General features: G+C 46.8%; 2 protein-coding genes across 6 annotated transcripts in view; both read left to right on the plus strand.

Moving 5' to 3' along the window:
• The first annotated feature begins 3101 nt into the window (after positions 1-3101).
• Positions 3102-8646, plus strand: LOC309354334 (pro-adrenomedullin-like). The gene is made up of 4 exons (XM_081884490.1): positions 3102-3842; positions 4631-4725; positions 5629-5790; positions 7801-8646. The coding sequence occupies exons 2-4, from the start codon at positions 4640-4642 to the stop codon at positions 8027-8029; spliced, it is 477 nt and encodes a 158-aa protein (XP_081740616.1). The 5' UTR covers positions 3102-3842; positions 4631-4639; the 3' UTR covers positions 8030-8646.
• Positions 8647-10866: 2220 nt separating this feature from the next.
• The window catches only part of CPT1C (carnitine palmitoyltransferase 1C), a 52859-nt gene continuing 43891 nt past the window's right edge, over positions 10867-19834 (plus strand). For 2 of the 5 annotated variants that reach the window (XM_081883971.1, XM_081883976.1), the window contains exon 1: positions 18316-18471. The gene's annotated coding sequence lies outside the window, so the exon portion shown is untranslated. Of the gene's footprint in view, positions 11181-11486; positions 11541-18242; positions 18260-18315; positions 18472-19246; positions 19268-19834 lie in introns of those variants that run through there. The other 3 variants (XM_081883973.1, XM_081883975.1, XM_081883974.1) reach the window with 3 other exon arrangements.

A 19834-nucleotide genomic window follows, 5' to 3' on the forward strand; every position in this document is an offset into this window, starting at 1 on the left:
GCAATATTGAGGGTTTTACCTTTGATCCCTTTCCTAACGATAACATGAAATATACGTTTTTCATGGGTGCTGCATGGGTTGATGTTTTCACTGCCTTCCCACGTTGATCCTAAGATTCATTTTCTGGTCCGTTGCCACAGGATCCGACCTTATCTGTTTACATGTGAAGTTAGTATTCGCAACCTTACATGCAACACCTCTTACTCATAATAAATCACGTGCCATGCCAATTCAGCTGGAGAAATCTTTTGCAGCTCTTTGCAATCCCTTTTTCTTTTTACCACTCTGAATAATGCAGTGCTATCAGCAAACCTGACCACCTCATGGCTCTAACCACATTCCAGATCATTTATGAATGCTGGAAACCACCAGTCCACTTCTTGCATCTCTCTTTTTTATGAGAACTGTCCATTTATTCCTCTTTGTTATTCTGTAATTCCTGTTCTACAACTAATTACTGCTTCATAAAAGGGCTTGTCCTCTTATCTTATATCTGCTTAAATAGTTCAGGAATTTTTGTTGAGGTATTTAGCACACAATGCCCCCTGGATCACCCAAATTCAAATGCTTGCTGCACTCTTAGAGCTTAGTGAGACAGGGCTTAGAGTTGTACAAGCCGCACTAGTCCTGCTTCAGTGAGATTTTCATACCCTCCAACATTTCTCCGATGAAAATAGGGGTGTCTTATTCAACAACAATAACAACAAAAGTTATCCAGCCCACCTGACTGAGTTGCCCCAGCCACTCTAGGCGACTTCCAACATATTCACAAACATAATAAAACATTAAGCATTTAAAAACTTCCCGATATAGGGCTGCTTTCAGATGGCTCAGGGGTCGGATAATTCCATACCCTCCAACATTTCTCTGATGAAAATAGGGACGTCCTAAGGAAAAGCGGAACATTCCGGGATCAAATCAGAAATTAGGGCGGCTTCTGTAAATCCAGGACTACCCCTGGAAAATAGGGACACTTGGAGGGTTTGGATAAATGCTTCATCGTTTTATATTTAGCAATGCTCTTGAGGTGTCCTTCTCTAACTCATTAGATCAGGACAGGCAGAACGAAAAGCTAAGGCCCCCTACATTCTCTTAGAGAAGGTAAGTCAACAGAGGAGTCTGTCAGGAATGAAGTCGGATTTTGTGGTATTTAGGAATGAACGGGGCTCTGTTTGGAGAATCCTTAAAGATGTATTCCCCCTGGATCCCTAAAACAGTTCAGTACCTTCCCAGAGAACACACCGTGCTTTTAAAGCGCATTGCTTCCCCCAGAGAATCCTGGGAGTTGTAAGGATCCCTCCCAGCACCCTTAAACTACAGTTCCCATGGTTCTTCAGGCAAATTCATGCGATTTAAATGTGCTATAAATGTATGGTGCGTATTCCGCCCTGATGGGGCTGAGCTCCAAGACCTGCATTTAACCACAGCGATCCATCATGAAGAAAAGGTTGTTCCTGATGACATGAAGAGGGCCTTTTCCTCACCTCACCCACAGAGCAACCACAACCAGCATCCTTGCATTTGGGATAAAAGAGAAAGGCTTCCCATCAGAGAGCAGAACTACCTGGTAGGTTTGAACTCTGACACCTCATTTTTTGAACAAAAGTCTTGGCTCTGGCTTTCATTGTTTCCTGCATGCATCCTGTATCCTGGTTAACTTTATCCCATTTGCCTGGCCCTATTCCCATTGCTATGTAGCAATAGCTCCTCTTCCTCCTCTGCTACCGGCTGTGACCTGTGTTTTCAGGCACATCTCCTAGTAAACGCCCCCCCTCTACTCACAAAGGTGTGAGTCAGCCTTCAGGCGCGAGCAGCTGGCCAAGGCTTCCAGCACATCTGCACGTCCCCACGGCTAAGAATAGGTTGAAGGGGAAAGGGTAAACCTGCACATCCTGGTTTTCAACAACTGCTAGATCCTCTCTTTGAGAATCCCAGGAATCTGAACTAAAAGGCTTGATTTGTGGCTGCCTAATTTCACTGTCTGCAACTGGGCAACCTTCCTCACAGGCCTCATCCAGAACTGGCCCGAGATCTGCCTAGGTAAGCCGGTCAAACCTGCTGGCATTGACAAGGCATATGACCCTCACCTGAATCTCATAGCTCTCCTGACAAGGTGATTTGGTCTGCAGCCACAGTGTGGAAATAAAGGAGGAGATTGCCCACCAGAAAGCAGGCACTCTATTATTCAAATTAGGCCCCAGTGTTTTTCTTACAACACCCTTCTTAATGAATTAATAAATTTTAATGTAGCATGCAAAATCTCAAAACTTTTTTATTTTTTAATTTGTGCAACTACTGCTCTCACTTCATTTCAAACAGTATTTCTACATGCAACACACTTGAGCAAACCTGTTCCTCTTCCTTTCACACATATTTTGTTTCCACTAAAGCTGCCTCTGATGAGTTATCATTTAATTTTTTTGGGGGGGGGGATTAGCATCAGACGTCATGTGCCTGGAAGTTGCCAAATCAATTAACCAACTAGAAGGGTTAGTGTTAATAGCACCAGTTTTCCTAAAACTTGATATTGCTGGATAGTTCTGATGAACTGCAGAAGCATTTTTATTTTGCTTTCTGTTGCCACCCTGGAACTTTTCTTTATTAGTGCCACTTTGTTCCCTCGGCCTGAAAGCGAGATGAGTGCCACAACTTCATAGTCGCCTTTGACTGGACTTAACCATCCAGGGGTCCTTTACCTTTACCTTTTCCCCCTGCCAGTGTTACCTAGCATATGCACCTTTCTGAAGGAGTGTCTCCACCCTCATCGTTCTACCCGGACACTGAGGTCCAGCACCAAGGGCCTTCTGGTGGTTCCCTCACTGCGAGAAGCCAAATTACAGGGAACCAGGCAGAGGGCCTTCTCGGTAGTGGCGCCTGCCCTGTGGAATGCCCTACCACCAGATGTCAAAGAGAACAACAACTACCAAGACATTTAGAAGACATCTGAAGGCAGCCCTGTTTAGGGAAGCTTTTAATGTTTGATGTATTACTGTATTTTAATATTTGGTTGGAAGCCGCCCAGAGTGGCTGGGGAAGCCCAGCCAGATGGGCAGGGTATAAATAAAAATAAATAATAATTATTATTATTTCTGCACATGTCATGGTGGTGGAACTGCATTGCAACATTCAGAAAAGTGCAGATTTCATTATGACCTAACAGGTGAGCCCAATGCAAAACTGCCCACTCACCTGATGCAGTTGTTGTTTTTTTTAAAAAAACCTGCCCCCTTCCTTTTCTGATGACACAAAACACAAACTGGGCAAAGTGTTTGTATTGCCTTCCTCATCAGTTGGCCGCTGATATTAAGCCATCCTTTGGAATGGGGAAGGATAGCAACGGGTGGTGGGAGAAATTGAGAATACAAGGGCACTTAGATCTCAAGATGGGAGGAGGGAAAATACCAGGGAAGCTGGCGTTTACGTGTAGACCTGTGTGTGCGTGTGTGTCTGAGGACATGTCTGTCTGTCTGGGAGGTCAACAGAGGGCGGGGAGGCAGGAGCGGGGGGAAGAATCCCTGCAGAGTCAGACAGGATGAGCCAGTGTGAATATGTGTGCATGACAGAAAGCATGAAAAGGAAGGCATGGGCTGGGGGCTGAGGGGTGGGAAGGAATAGGCTACAGCCCTTTGCCTATCCTTCAAACAAGCCAGGAAGACCCACCCCCATCCTGTCTGCTTGTGAAGGTCTCGGAAGCTCCTCCAAAAGTCCCACCCCCTGAACAGTTGCATAAAAGCCACACACCCACCCCAGCGACTGGACACTAAACAGCTACTGCTGGACAGAGCCTCAGAGTCAAAGTGACCAGAAGAGACTCAACTCGACTGAACCGCTAGAGATATCAGGTAAGTGTCTCCATCTCCTCAGGACTTCTGAGTGCTCTGGGATTTAGAGAGGCTTTGTGGCTTCTCGGGTAGCTGATAGGCTTGCGTTAATAAGGGCTTTGGTGAGCCTTTCTTGGCTTTTGGGAGGTAAAGCAGATGTTATCGACCCAGAAGTGTGGATGGGATGGAACTGATCAGGTGGGCTGTGATGATCTATCAATAGCTGATGCAATATATTCCTCTGGTTTGGGGAGGGAAGAGTATGAACTGGATGTGAGCATCACTTGGCTACTTCCAGGGGGATTGGAGAAGGTTCAAAATGGCTTACTGTTTTCCAACGGATTAATTAAAATCCTTTCTGGGGCTTAATTTATAAACTTGAATTAAAAATTAATTGGGGGCACATTTTTTGTCGCTATTTTTTTTAAAAAATTGATCAATCTAATTGATTGGTCAAACAAAACATTGCAGTAATTACCTGCCAGGGGTCCCACCTCATTTTAAAATACTTATTTACATGCATTCATATCCGATTTAAAATATCCCATGGATGAGTTCTGTGAGCACCAAAAATGCATTGTTGTAGACCTCACCGTAAGGGAGAGATGTTGCTTTTGCTGAGTCTCAGGCTGCCTTGAAATCGCACCCTCATCCAAGATATGTGGAGGGTTGTGGTTGTTGGTGAGGAAGGAAAGGCAGTCTGCTCAGATATATTTTTGTTAATACTTTAGGTGTCCCTTGAACACGGAATCCAGAACGGAGCCAGAATGAACTATAGCACAGCTTCATCTTTGCCCTTTTCTTCCCAGGTCAGGATCATGGATTCAAGAAGTTTTGTTGTGATGTTTTGTTTGCTGATGACGTCTTCATGTCAGCCCTGGAGGGCATTTGGAGCACCAGACAGGTGAGCAGCTGGGAAATGGGCAGGCGGCGATTCAGTGTGGTTGGTTTCGAGTAAGGAGGAAGGCAACACAATGCATAAACCACAAAATCCACCACCACCCCACAAGAGGTAGCAATGGGGCCACCAACTTGAATAATAATAATAATAATATATTATTTTTACCCTGCCTACCTGACTGGGTTTCCCCAGCCACTCTGGGCGGCTTCCAAGAAAATATTAAAATACAATAATTCATCAAATATTACAAGCTTCCCTAAACAGGGCTGCCTTCAGATGTCTTCTAAAAGTCAGATAGTTGTTTATTTCCACCTCTGGTGGGAGGGCATTCCACAGGGTGGGCAACACTACCAAGAAGGCCCTCTGTCTGGTTCCCTGTAACTCCGCTTCTTGGAGTGAGAGAACCGCCAGAAGGCCCTCGAAGCTGGACCTCAGTGTCCGGGCAGAATGATGGTGGTGGAGACACTCTTTCATTTAGGGCTTTAAAGGTCAGCGCCAACACTTTGAATTGTGCCCGGAAATGTACTGAGAGCCAATGTAGGTCTTTCAGGACTGGTGTTATGTGGTCTCGGCACATTAATGGCTTTAAAAGAGGATTAGGCAATTTGATGGCTATTAATGGCTGCTCCCCATGATGTCTGTGTGCTATATCTGCTGTCAGAGGCAGTGTTCTTCTGAATATCAGTTGCTGAGAACTGCAATCGTGGGACTTGCCCATGCACTTAGGTATTGCTTGCGGGATTCCTGGCCACATCTGGGTGGCCGCTGTGTGAACAGGAGGCTGGACCAGATGGTCCATTGGCCTGATTCTGATGTTCTGATGAGAAAGCGGGGGATCCTTCCATCTTATGGCCATCATCAATGTGTTATAACCACCCTACTTCCCTGCTACCTTATTTTCTGCAGGCGGCAGCCCCCTCCTTTTGCCTCCTTCCTGAATCAGCTCCTGAAGATACGTGAAGGAGCAGATGGTAGAGCCTTGCAGGAGCCTGGGCTGGAAGCAGGAGAAAGGTCCACCAAGTGGGAGCAGTTGGAGGGAGTGAGAAGCCAGCTGAACCTGTTGAAGAGGTAAGTGGCACCTTGAAAGGACAACATCCCTGCACTCAGAGCAGACTAGCCCCGTTAGATATAGCCACTAGATCACCCTCTAATTCCAGAGAACACTACCTTCAGCTTTCCATCTCACACCCGTCCAGGAATGCAGGGAACTGCTTTATACTGAGTCATACCATCAACCCATCTTGCTTAGTAATGGCGGCAGGTCTTTTGGGTTTTTGACAGAAGACATTCTCTTCCCTAGGGACACAGGTGGCGCTGTGGGTTAAAGCCTCAGCGCCTAGGACTTGCTGATCGAAAGGTCGGCGGTTCGAATCCCTGCTGCGGGGTGCGCTCCCGCTGCTCGGTCCCAGCACCTGCCAACCTAGCAGTTCGAAAGCACCTCCGGGTGCAAGTAGATAAATAGGGACCGCTTACCAGCGGGAAGGTAAACGGCGTTTCCGTGTGCAGCTCTGGCTCGCCAGAGCAGCGATGTCACACTGGCCATGTGACCCGGAAGTGTCTCCGGACAGCGCTGGCCCCTGGCCTCTTGAGTGAGATGGGCGCACAACCCCAGAGTCTGTCAAGACTGGCCCGTACGGGCAGGGGTACCTTTACCTTTACTTTTATTCTCTTCCCTACCTGGAGATGTTGGAGTTTGGACCTGGGACATTCTGCTACTGAGCTATGGCCCTTGATGATCATCTGTCATGGATGCTTTAGCTGAGATTCATGCATTACAGGCACTTGGACCAGGTCCCTTCCAACTCGACAGTTCTATGATTCTAGAGCTGTGTCTTCCAGCGCAGTAGACCTCAGACCTTCCCAAAGAACATGGGAGTCAGGGCATGGTCTTTCAACCAGTCAAACCTGTGCGACAATAGATCTAGAACAGGGCTAGCCAATGTGCTGCCTTCCAGATCTTGCTGGATTCCAAATCCCATCAACCCTAGCCAGGGATGATGGGAGTTGTAGTCTGAAGGGTACCACGCTGGCTACGTCTGATCTAGAATATAATAATCTTGATGTTGCTTGATCTGCATTTCGCAAGAACAAAATCACTCTATCTTACAATTTAAATTTCTTTTTTTTTCTTGAGGTTAGAGCTTGTGAAACAGCCTGGCAAGCTAAACGTATCATCTAACCATACAACACCTATCTGTGTCAGGCAGAAAATATGTAAAATGCATCCTACAGACAGAAGTTGCCAAACTGTCTCTCCCCTCTCCCTTTTAATTAACCTGGGAGGTGTTTTGCTTCCCAATAGGCAGAAATTTTGCTGGTGAAGCTTTTTCTGATGCAGTAATGAAATAACTCATAAGGAATCTTCCTATTAAAACAGTGGATGCAGTTAGGAGTACCGTGACACTTCATTACCATGTTAGAAAGGGGGGGGGGGGAATTCACTGGCAAAACTGATTTTTCCTCCTACACGTTTGGGGCTTGACCCAGTCTTGATTTGCAATTGCATGATACCGATCTAAATAGACAAATAGTCTGACTCAGTATAAGCCAGCTTCCTGTGTCCCTATATAGGGTGTAGTTATTTGGATGGTAGTGAAGACTGAGTCCCCCCCCCCAGTGTGAAAGTTAGCCTTTCACTATTCTTTTTTTTTAATCACGGCCCCAAACTGGACCAGACCAAGATGAAGCCATCTCTTGGCTGGGCGAAAGCCAATTCCTAGCCCTATGACAATCTTAGCCTGAGTCCCTCGGGTGGTGCGATGGGTCAGGGCACCAGGCTGTTAACCAAAAGGTTGGTGGTTCGAGTCCACCCAGGGACTGCTGTGAGCAGGATTCCTGCATTGCAGGGGGTTGGACTAGATGACCCTTGGGGTACCCTTCTAACTATGATTCGAAGCCTCAGCTCTAGTATAGCATGGATAGGGAGCCTGTGGTTCTCCAGATATAGCTGGACTATAATTCACATCACCCCCCCATCACTTTTGCTCCCATTCAAGAGATCATTCCTCCAGCTCCAGGCCCTATATAGGTCCTCTACAAGACCCTAGTGTTCCTCACACTTCTTTTCCCCACCCACAGCTCCTCTCCTGGGCATCGTGTCCCCCGACACCTGCTGGCCTTGCCTTCCATGCGCGGATGCCAACTTGGCACCTGCCAAGTGCAGAACCTGGCCAATCTGCTGTACCGTTACGGGGGCAACAACCAGAAGGACGAATCCCGCAAGAACAACAAGGACACAGCCGATCCCATGGGCTATGGGCGCAGGAGACGCCGTGCGGCTGGGCATGGCTTGCCCACTCCCACTTAAGAGACACCATGCTGACGAGGGGAAAGATGGGCACTAACTGAACCAGGCTCTGGGAAGCCGCAAGGATCAAGAGAACACACACAGTGACCCCGAGCGCTCAGAGGCAATGGGCAACTACAAGCGTGGCCACCATCATGGGATGGTTGTGGGTCTTCTTCTGTCTCCAGCATTTTAGTGTCCCCCATCCCAGTTCAAGATTTGGGCCACTGGTGCCTAGGCAAAGCTTCATAGGGATGCAAGGCTGTAGATCGGATAGCTGCTACGGCTCATAGGGTGTTCAATGGAGTTATGTGTTCAGCGACGGTCAAGCTAAGAGCCCCCTCTCCAACGGGGCAGCAGCTCTTTGCCAGAACGCAGGAGGAGGATGCTATAGAAGCCAAGGAAGAGGATGGGAAAGTGGTCATGCGCCCCCCCCCCCGGAAAAGAACACTGGAACATCTCGGCGTTGCAGAATAGCTCCTCTGCAAAATACAAATGGACTTCACCGGCTATGTGACATCGCAGGCAGGGTGGCGGGATTCCTGGGCATTCCTGGCTTCTGGGATTCTGTGCTTCATTTATGCATCTGGAGTTGCATCAAGAGGAGATTTCAAGTAAAGAGATTTGTCCACCTGGAATTGTTTGTGGTGTTATTTGGTGCTTTGGCTCGGGTGAGGTTGCTAAGTGTGCTAGGCGAAATGAGTGGTTGGGAATGGATGCAAGTTTGTCCCCGCCTCCTGCCACCCTCTGGTGCTAATTAAATGGCACACCTCTCTGAGAGATCCCAGGCTTCCTGGTACTGCCCTGTTGCACTTCCTGCAGGCACTGATGTAGTCCAGTTTGTGCCTAGGTGGAACTAGGAAGTGTGGATGAAGTCCCATGTTTGGTTGCCAGAGGTGTGGTTATACTCCTTATTCAGTGAAGGATTGCTGCAAGCTGGTGAAATCCTTTCTCAAGCCTTGGTTGTTCTGAACAACTACAGAATGGCATGGGCTCCTGAGCACTCTGCTTTGGCTCTTGGGACCTCTGAGATGCTCTGAGCTGGTTGTTGTTCCCAAAGAAGGGGGTTACAAAGTTTTTCACTCACCTAAAAAACCCATTGGTTGGTTGAAGATAACCTGAGCATAATCTGTGCTGTCATTTTGTTGATCACTGAGAGCTATAAGCAGCTGGAAGGTCTGTATTTTTCTGCCCAGATTGCCATTCCTATCATCTACTACTACTACTACTACTACTATTTTGACAAAGTACTAATCATAAATAGATATGAATAAAAATGTGCACCCCACCCCCGAGACCATTCCATTGTAACTATCCAGCCTCCCAAAATTTCAACATCTCCTGTGATGGTTTGGCCCCTTTCTGTTTTAACAGGACAAATTCTACAAACAACCTTCCATATCGCCTCAAAATCATTTCTCCTGCATATTCCCTGTCTTTCCTTAATGGCACATGTTAATTTATCATCAGTGGCTATATCCCACTCACCATTACCATTTATTTGCAAGTTAATCACCTCCATCCTCAAAGGAACTGCATACATGGTTCATGCCTCCACCTTTTATCTCTTCACAACGATCCTGTGAGGTAGGTTAGGGTGGCCCAACATTGCCCAATTCATTGATGGCCTAACATTGGCCATTCATTGTTGAGTGGGAATTTGGACCTGGGTATCTCCAGTCCAGGTTGGCCATTGTAACCACGGGGGAAAAAAATATATTAAAGGGATGCAAAGAATGAGAAAATACTAGGATGCTCCATCTCCTCCTAAAGAAGAGAGGTGGCTTAGATCAATGGAACTGTGAGCCACACCTGCTGGTTTCTTGGAAAGGTGGAGATGGTAATTAATAAAGACCAGGGCTAGCCAATGCAGTGGGCTCCAGATGTTGTTGCACTCTATATCCCATCAGTCAATGGCTAGGGACGATGGGAGTTGTAGTCCAACATTTGGAGGGCACAAGGTTGACAAACCTTGAGCTAGATGCACGTGTCAATGTGTATGAGGTCTCCTATTTTCTTTGAGCAGGGGTGGGCGACCTGCACCCAAAGGTGGCCTTCTTCGGCATAATTTCATGTGGATGGTGGGGGTGGAGGGACCCCAAAAGCCAAGGTGGGGGTGGGAGGGGGTGGTGCAGGAAGGGAAGGGAATCCTTTGCTAGCAATCACCTCAGACATCTACTAAAAGTGACCTGTCTCTTCCCCACAAATTTCAGCAGCTCTCTCTCTCTCTGTTTGTATAAGAGGGGGAGGAAGGCTGCAAGAAAACTAGAGTGTCAGGAAGAAAGAGGGAAGCGACAGAAAGAGAAAAGGGGTAGCAGGACAAAGAATGAAGAGAGGACAAGTGCCAGAGAGGACTGGGAAACCAGGTTGGGTTGGGATTCTCGGGGGAGTGAAATTCAGGCCTTAGGCATGATCTGACTCATTCCAGAGCGGTTCACAAAATACAAACAAATTAAGATTATTATTAAAAAAACAAACGAACCCACACACCCCACACATTAACATTTTCTACTCATTTTGCAACTCCTCCTTCCGTGAACAAGGAGGCAATGAAAAGTGAAATGAAACGAGGTTCAGAAAACTGGAGCTCTTGTGGGTAGTGAAACAGGGAGACTTGAGGCTATTGTGGAGGGGTGGGGTGGGGGCAAGACGACTGGAAATCTGGGGTTGGGAAAACCTCTCCCGCCCCCCCCCCCCACCTTCCGGCTCCAAAAAAAAGGGGGGGTCAGCGGTGGCGCCTCCGGAACCAAAGATTTCAAGGCGGGGGCTCCGGAAGCCCCGACCACCTCCAGCAGCATCAGCATCAATAAAGCGGCGCGGGGCATTTCGGGAAAATCCTTGCACGGCCGGAGCCGGCATGGCCAGCTGGGCGGCGACGAGGAGGGGAGATGCTGGAGGCCGGCGGGCAGGCGGGAGAGGACAGGCGGACTAGTGGGTAAAGGAGCAGGGGGCCGACAGGGACACGGACCCGGAGGAGCGAGGAAGGAACGGCCCGGGAAGGAGGAGAGAACGGAGAGGATGGAGAGGAAGAGGAGGAGGAGCTGGGGTGCCGCTGGGGACCCCCGGAAGGCTGCCCGTCGCCAGGGGGGTCCTGCTCCCCAGCCCTGAGCTTCGGCGCATGGCTCAGCCCCGGTTGCTCTTGGCCGGGGGGTCACCCCAGAGAGGTCGCAAGGTGAGCCCTCCCTTCCCCCACCCGGGCCTAGTAGGTCCTGCTGGCAAGAAAGGGCTTCTTTCTGGGGGCTGCTGGGGAGGCGAGACCAACCCGGGTCCGTAGTAACTGGGGAGGGGGGGGGAGGAAGGCACTGGGACGGGGGGGGGTTATGGGTTAGTGGTGCTGAGTTATGGGTTCCCTGAGGGAGCAGCGGAGCCTAGTGGGAGTAGCTGTGTGGGCTGGGGGTGCCTTCTTCTGAAAGAACCAAAGGCCCAGGGTCCCAATCTAACCTGAGGTGCGGTTTGTTGTTTTTTTTCATTTCCCCAGAGTTGGCAGCCTGACCCTTCCGGAGGAGCCCAATGAGACTTGCTGGTGGAACAGGTATGTAATAGCTGAAGGAAGGTGGTCTCAGGGTCTTGTGGGATGTCAAGGTTTATGGACGCCCGTCTGTGTACAGCTGGACGCCGCTTCCTGAGGGCATCCACTACATAGGGTACTATTTATAGACAAGCCTGTGCAGATACCAAGTCTGGGGTTTGATCAATGATCTGTTGGCACACAGAGATTGGAGGGGGTGGGGTGGGGAGGGGGGACTTTGGGGAGGAAATGGCAAGCAGGCGAGTGGCCGTCCCCTCCAGCAGGCATCGATTTATGCCTCTACTGCTTTTGCTTGGCTTGCTACTGTAATGAGATGGTGGGGGCAGAGATAATTACTTGCTTCCAAAACCTAAATGGCAAATAGGATTTTTCTTATGCCACTTTGTACACACACACACTCCCAAGTCGTTCCACCAGATGAGAAACGGCGTCTGTCATGTTCAACTTTCTAGAAGGTAAGGAGGTCAGTGGCCCTGGATCCTCTGAGGTCACATGAAGCAGCTATCTTTGTTTTTCATATTGTGGTTTTATGCTGTAACCGCCCTAAGGCCTACAAGTATAGGGCGGAGTAAAAAAATATAATAACAATAATCACAACAATTTCTTAAGTAGGTTTGGGGATGGGCAGTGCCTGGAAGTGAGACCTCTGGGAAACTTATGTTAGTTAATCCTTTCCTCTGTCAAAAATAACATGAAGGCCAGTTAAAACTTTTTTGCGTAAGGAGTGGATGTCTTCTGTTTCCCTTCCTCACTTGGCTCCTCTCGTACACACGCACCCCTTCTCCAATGTTGTAATCATTTTAATTTTAGCAAGCATGCTTTCTTTCGTGGGTGGAAAAGCAATTTCGGGAGGCCAAAGTATCTTCAAAGGATCACACCCTTTTATTCCATGTCAGATCATGCAGCCTCACATATACGGTAACTCCATAGAAATTACTAGCTGACAATATGTATACTAGCTTACCTGATTTTATATTCCTCCTCTGCTAGTTATTTGTGGCAATGCTGTTGGGCTATAGGGGAGGCAGAGGGAAAAGCCCCCCCCCCCTCTTTTTAAAGTTTGCAAATGTTTCCTTGCCCCGCCACTTGGAAGAAATTAAAGGGCCAAACTTTTCTTTTAATAAGAGAAAAATGAAAATCTGCCGCAAGAGCCTGCAAATTTAAACCAGAAGGCTGATGCTTAATCATTTCCCCACAGGTCATTTTTATGATTAAAATCAGCCTCCCAACATTACTTTTCCACTGGTTGACTTTTTGTTCTTAAAAGTTTGTTTGGTGCTCGTTTGGTGCTTGCTTGTGTTAAGCAAAGTCTTGTTTAACTGAGTGAGACATTTCCATGGAATTTTGGACAGTTTTGAGGCCTGCGGGGTGTGTGTGTGTGTGTGTGTGTGCGTGACTTACACAGGTTTTAGGGTATCCTAACCTGTCCTCTCCTCCTTCAATACCTAACTTTAAAAGGCACTTCCTGATACCACAGAAAGCACATTTTTGTGGCTGGCTGCCATACACTTGTACATCTTTATCACTTCACACCTTTCCCCTTAACCTGTAAGTAGAAAGTCTTAAGTCAGGAAACCAGCAAATGTGCACCTCATGCATATGAGATAGAGAGAGATTGAGCAATGGCTTGATGCCTAAACAACAGCACTAGCCATGCCAGTTTTGGTGGACAGCTGTCACTCAATAGAACCCAGAATATCAGGCATGTAGGTGTGTGTGTGTGTGTGTGTGTGTGGAGTCTACTGGATCAAGTAGGTCAAAAGGAATACATATCCTAGGTGCCACCTAGATAGCAATCTGAAATGGGCCTCAGAAATCATGCAACCCAGAGAGTTATTAAAATAATGTTACTTTTCAGGCTATTTTCTAATTCTGCTTCAGGCAATAGATTAAGAAGAGAGATATTTGCTTCCAGGAAGGCTCAGTGGGGGCAGAAGACCTAGGCTAAACTATATCCATATAATTAATGGATAAAGTCCTTTGTGTGGTGTTCTTGAGAAGCTAGCATTCCAGTTTAATTGTTCGTTGTAAAAACATAAGACTCTCTTGGATGGATGGATGTCATTCAGGAATGAAGTGAATCTACAGTACCTGAGAAGTGTTGGTGGTTAGAAAGCAGGCAGTGCTTCTTTTTTCTGTGATGGCATTAGAGGAGGCCTGATGCTTCCTGCATCTCCGCCTAAAGGAGGGGCGAGGAACCTCAGACCTCTCTGGCCAGCAGGACTCCCTGTGCCTCCCTCTCTCTAGGTCACATTTCTCACTGGCCCTGCTGTGCATCTTATTCGAGTGCTTCTGCCTGTCTGGGACCTGTTCTTGACCTGAGACAATGCCTCTTCCTGGGTGGGGGACAGAAGGATTTGTGTGTATGTAGAGTCAGTGAGGGATGCGGGTGGTGCTGTGGGTTAAACCACAGAGCCTAGGACTTGCCGATCAGAAGGTCGGCGGTTTGAATCCCCGCGACAGAGTGAGCTCCCGTTGCTCAGCTCCTGCTCCTGCCAACCTAGCAGTTCGAAAGCACATCAAAGTGCAAGTAGATAAATAGGTACCGCTCCGGCGGGAAGGTAAACGGTGTTTCCGTGCGCTGCTCTGATTCGCCAGAAGCGGTTTAGTCATGCTGGCCACATGACCCGGAAGCTGTACACCGGCTCCCTTGGCCAATAAAGCGAGATGAGCGCCGCAACCCCAGAGTCGGCCACGACTGGACCTAATGGGCAGGGGTCCCTTTACCTTTAGAGTCAGTGATGCTGAAAACCTCTGACTGTGTGTAGCTGGAGGACTGTAGCCTGCTTCAACAGAGGTAAGAGTCCAGTCCATTACCCCACTTCCTTTTGTCTCTGGCCTGCCCACCAGTGGCATGTGGCTCTCTGAACAGGGTCCCCATCCCTGGTTTGATATCCTCCAGGGGGTTCCTCATCTTCCTTTCTCCTCTCCCTCTCTCCTTCTTCCGCAAACCGTTAGGGGCTGGATGTGAAGCTGTGCTCCTCCTGGGGCCCAGTGATGTTTGTGCATGTAAACTCTGGGTCCTAATTTGTTTCTACAGTGGTACCTCGAGTTACAGATGCTTCAGGTTACAGACGCTTCAGGTTACAGACTCCGCTAACCCAGAAATAGTACCTCGGGTTAAAAACTTTGCTTCAGAACAGAAATGGCGTGGCGGCAGTGGGAGGCCCTATTAGCTAAAGTGGCACCTCAGGTTAAGAATAGTTTCAGGTTATATATCTGGGAAATGATATATAATGAAATGAAAAAGGTATTTAAATATACCTTCCTGAAGAAACCAAAGACCTTTCTCCTGGGCATGGTCGGCCAATTGGTGCCAAAGAAGGATAGAACTTTCTTTATGTATGCTACAACAGCAGTAAGAATACTCATTGCAAAGTACTGGAAGACACAGGATGTACCCACTCTGGAAGAATGGCAGATGAAGGTGATGGACTATATGGGATTGGCAGAAATGACTGGCAGAATCCGAGACCAGGGAGAAGAGTCGGTGGAAGAAGATTGGAAGAAATTCAAAGACTATTTACAGAAATATTGCAAAATCAGTGAATGTTAGAACGATGTCGGATAGAAATTAAGTGGTTTCCAGCTGTAATATTTTAAGGGAATATGGAAAAAAAGGTTTAGAAGCAGGTTAAAACTTATTGATTGACTGGCAGAATCCGAGACCAGGGAGAAGAGTCGGTGGAAGAAGATTGGAAGAAATTCAAAGACTATTTACAGAAATATTGCAAAATCAGTGAATGTTAGAACGATGTCGGATAGAAATTAAGTGGTTTCCAGCTGTAATATTTTAAGGGAATATGGAAAAAAAAGGTTTAGAAGCAGGTTAAAACTTATTGATAAGGATTTGCTGAACTAACAATTTGAATTGGAATACAAAAAAGGGAGGTATGAGGAGGTCTGGGAAATAAGTTAATGGAAAATAGGTGTGTTTTTAATTACTTTGTGTGTTTTTAATTATTTTTATTTTTGTTATTTTTTCTTTTTTCTTTTTGATTTTTATTGTATTAATATTGAAAATTCTAATAAATATCTTTTAAAAAAAAAGAATAGTTTCAGGTTAAGAACGGATCTCCAGAATGAATTAAGTTCTTAACTCGAGGTACCACTGTACTTACATTGAGTATTATTGGCACAGGGGCACCATGTTTATCTAGCTCCCAAGCATAGTGTTGGCTTAGATGCAGCTTGCAAATGCCATTCTCCTCCCCCCCCCCCTCAAGGTAGCTGTGTATGATTTGAGTTTGTTGAGTTGCACATCCCGGTTTCTTACATGTAATTGTCATCTGGAGTCTTTACGCGTTTTTTAAAAAAGTGGTTTGATTAGAGACTGTCTGGACAGCTCAGTTGGTGAGAGCATGGTGCTGATAACGCCAAGGTTGCAGGTTCGATCCCCGTATGCATATTCCTGAATTGCAGGGGGGGTGGACTAGATGGTCCTCAGGGTCCCTTCCAGCTCTACAATTCTATGATTCTGTGATGTGCAAGATGGTGAACTCTTCCACATGTGGTGGACTTGCGAAAAAAATGAAAAACATTTGGGACCTGATTTATAACAAAATGAAAAAAAACTGTTTAAATATACATTCCCGAAGAAACCAGAGGCTTTCCTGCTAGGGATAATAGGAGATGAAGTAAAAAAAAGAGGATTGTAAGTTTTTTATGTATGCTACGACTGCCGCTAGAATTCTAGTGGCCCAGAAATGGAAATCCCAGGAGATCCCAATATTAGTGGAGTGGCAAGTGAAGATGTTTGAATATGCGGAGTTGGCGAAAATGACTAATAAGATTAGACATCAAAAAGTAACAAAGTTTGAAGTGGAATAAATTTGTTGTGTATATATGGAATAATTGTAGAAGTTTAAAAACTGTAGCAGGATTAACTTAAATCTTGTGATGTGGGTGGAGGGTAAATAAGAATCTGTAGGAGTAGGTGTTAATGTGTGAAAGCCGAAGCAGGGAAGGAAGGAAGTCTGAGCTTGACAAAGCGCAGTGTAAATAAGAAAACACTAAGATGCTGGATGCAAGAGTTTATGTTTAAGTGGACTTTGTTTTTGGAAATCTGACTTATGTTCTTTTTTGATTTTGAAAACTTAATAAAAAGTATTTTAAAAAAAAGAAAAACAGAAAAACAGATTTGATTAGGGACAACTGTTGCATACAGTAAGCCTGCAAATTACATGGGGGTTATGTTCTGTGGATTGCGCCTAAAGCCACAATCGCATATAGTCAAAACCCATTGAATCCAATGGTGGGGGGGTGCAGGGCAGGGATTGCCAATATCGTTTTCCCCAGAACTCCAGCCCCTTTTTATTTAATTTTATTTATTTATTTTGCCACGCATATAAAGCTGAATGTGCACATGTAAAATGTGTGTAACTTGGGGCTTGCTGTAGTTTTAACGGGGAGAGTCCCCAGCCTGGTATAGGGAAGGCCAAAGCTTATTCTATTTTATTGTTTGTTTATTTTAATTTCTCTCCTTTTAAAGCAGTGTACAAATAGATACATAGGGACGTGGGTGGCGCTGTGGGTTAAACCACAGAGCCTAGGACTTGCTGATCAGAAGGTCGGTGGTTCGAATCCCCAGGACGGGGTGAGCTCTCATTGCTCGGTCCCTGCTCCTGCCAACCTAGCAGTTCGAAAGCACGTCAAAGTGCAAGTAGATAAATAGGTACCGCACTGGCGGAAAGGTAAACGGTGTTTCTGTGTGCTGCTCTGGTTCGCCAGAAGTGGCTTAGTCATGCTGGCCACATGACCCGGAAGCTCCCTCGGCCAATAAAGCGAGATGAGCGCTGCAACCCCAGAGTCGTTCATGACTGGACCTAATGGTCAGGGGTCCCTTTACAAATAGGTACAGGAGGGATACACAAGCAATGCTGCATACAGTGAGTTGAAAGATCATCAGGAAAGCTGAACTTAAAAATGCCTTCTTCTCTTTTAAAAAACAACAAACAAACCACCAAACTGTTAGTACATTTGCAAAGCTAAGCAGGGTCTGGTATGGTTTCAAATTGGATGGGAGACCACATGTTGAGATTCCTGTGTTGCAGGGATTGAACTAGATGACTCTCGTGGTCATAAGATAGTGCCCTGTAGAACACTTTAGCACAAGGATCATGAGGCCAAAACCCAAGTTCCCAGTGTTATTCTCAGGTTGGAGAAGAAGAAGAAGAGTTTGGATTTGATATCCTGCTTTATCACTACCCTACGGAGTCTTAAAGCAGCTAACATTCTCCTTTCCCTTCCTCCCCCACAACAAACACTCTGTGAGGTGAGTGAGGCTGAGAGACTTCAGAGAAGTGTGACTAGCCCAAGGTCACCCAGCAGCTGGATGTGGAGAAGCGGAGACGTGAACCCGGTTCACCAGATTACGAGTCCACTGCTCTTAACCACTACACCACACTGGAGGGGAACCACTGTAAAACTTTGCCCCACATAGTCATCCCTCAGAGCTGGCCTTTTGGGATGCATTGGCATATATTTATACAAATAATTATATATCCCCATATCATAGACATATGCCACAGGAGTTTAAAACAAGCCATACAGTAACATCATATTTAAAACCAATTAAGAACAGAAGAATTCAAAGCAAACACCAGTAGACCATTAATTGCGCGGGTACGTATGGAATGCAGAACAGAAATGTTTTCAGCATGCTTTTAAAAGCTGGTACAGAAGGTGCCCATTGAACCTCTTTTGGAGGGATGTTCCAAGAGGTAAACATCTGGCTCTTATTATTTAGTTCCCTGTAGGCTCCCATGGCAAGAATTGGGAAGTCTTCGCTATTTTGCCAGGCTGATTACAAACCAGTACAACCAGTTTTGAAGTGGGAGGGAGTTTGAGCGGAAGAGTCAGCCAGCACATTTCTTAGAGGAGGCTGCAAGGAGCAGATTGCATCTGTGCTTAGGCGATCCAGCGCTGTACGCAGGTAGGATTGGGTCCTGGAGCAAAGAACACGCAGGAAATTGGATCAGGGAATGGGTGGTTGTGTTGACAGAGGATTTAGGCAGCCTCAGAGGATATAGTGGAATTTCCTTGGCGGTTCTTCCACAACTCAGTTGTATGGGAGAAGGAACGAGAGGGATGGAGGGTGTGAAGATTGGGGAAAACAGGGCTGCGATTCCAGATCTAGTGGAGGAGAGGGCTGGATTTTCTGGCATGGTGGAAACAGACTAGGAGGTGGATTCTGTAAAGCTTCCATTGTTCCTGACCATTCGCTGGGCTGGACGTGATGGAAGTTGCAGCCCAGCAATATTTGGGAGGGACTGAAGTCTTCTAGGTTCTGTAAAAATATGTTTTAATATTCCCCATGTTTTGGTGGAAAACAGGGTTGTGTGTGTCGTTGGTTTGCGTGGATATGGGAAAAAGTGGTGTATTGCCAACACTTTGGGTGGGGTTGTAGAGTCTAGCAAAGAGCCGATTGCCAGGATTCCCAGGTCCCACTGTTCAGAACCTGTACCCCAGTTTGTCTCTTCCCTGTCACTGCCTTGGGTTTCCGCCCTGCCACGCTTTCTCTTGGAAAGTGTGCTTGTGTCCGTTTGTTTGTTCATTTGTGAGTGGGAGGCTGATTGGTAGATGCCTCAAAGGAAGCGCACTTCCTGATTTAAACTCATTCCAGAGTGTCTGTCTCACGGGGTGGGACTCACGAGAGAAAAACTGAACAACATTTGGCAACGTTACTGTTCCATAGTAGTGGAGAGGGCTGGAGCACACAAGAGCCTCAGGTTAGCCCCCAGCCTAATAATAATAATAATAATAATAATTTATTTATACCCCGCCCATCTGGCTGGGTTTCCCCAGCCCCTCTGGGCGGCTTCCAACTGAATATTAAAAACAGTACAGCATCAGACATAATGACTTGTTCTAACTATGAAGCGTGATTTCCTTCCCAAAGAATTAGAGTAAAACCACTCATTACATTAACTACACTGTTTGCCCTCGAGTGCAGTAGTGTCCTTTCAAAATGTCCAGCGTGGATCAGGATCTTGGGGGGTGTCTTTGTGGAGGGTGGGAGGGAGCTTTAAGCTTCTACCCTCTGCTGTGGTCCCACATCTGAAGGGGAGCCCCACACCTTCTCTTTGCAAGGGGAAACTAGCATCCATTCGGTCTAGTGCCTACGTTGGGTTGCCATATGTCCTCTTTTCCCAGGACACGTCCTCTTTTTCATGGGTAGAGTCGTTGTAGCGATCCGTAGTTAAAAGCAGAAGTCGGCAAACGTGTCCTCTTTTTTGCTCTTCAAAATAAGGCAGCCCTAGCGCTGGGAGCATTCCCCCCCCCCAAGGCAAACCGCA

This window comes from Podarcis melisellensis (genome assembly GCF_964234715.1).
Source record: "Podarcis melisellensis genome assembly, chromosome: 13".
Classification (NCBI taxonomy): Eukaryota; Metazoa; Chordata; class Lepidosauria; order Squamata; family Lacertidae; genus Podarcis; species Podarcis melisellensis.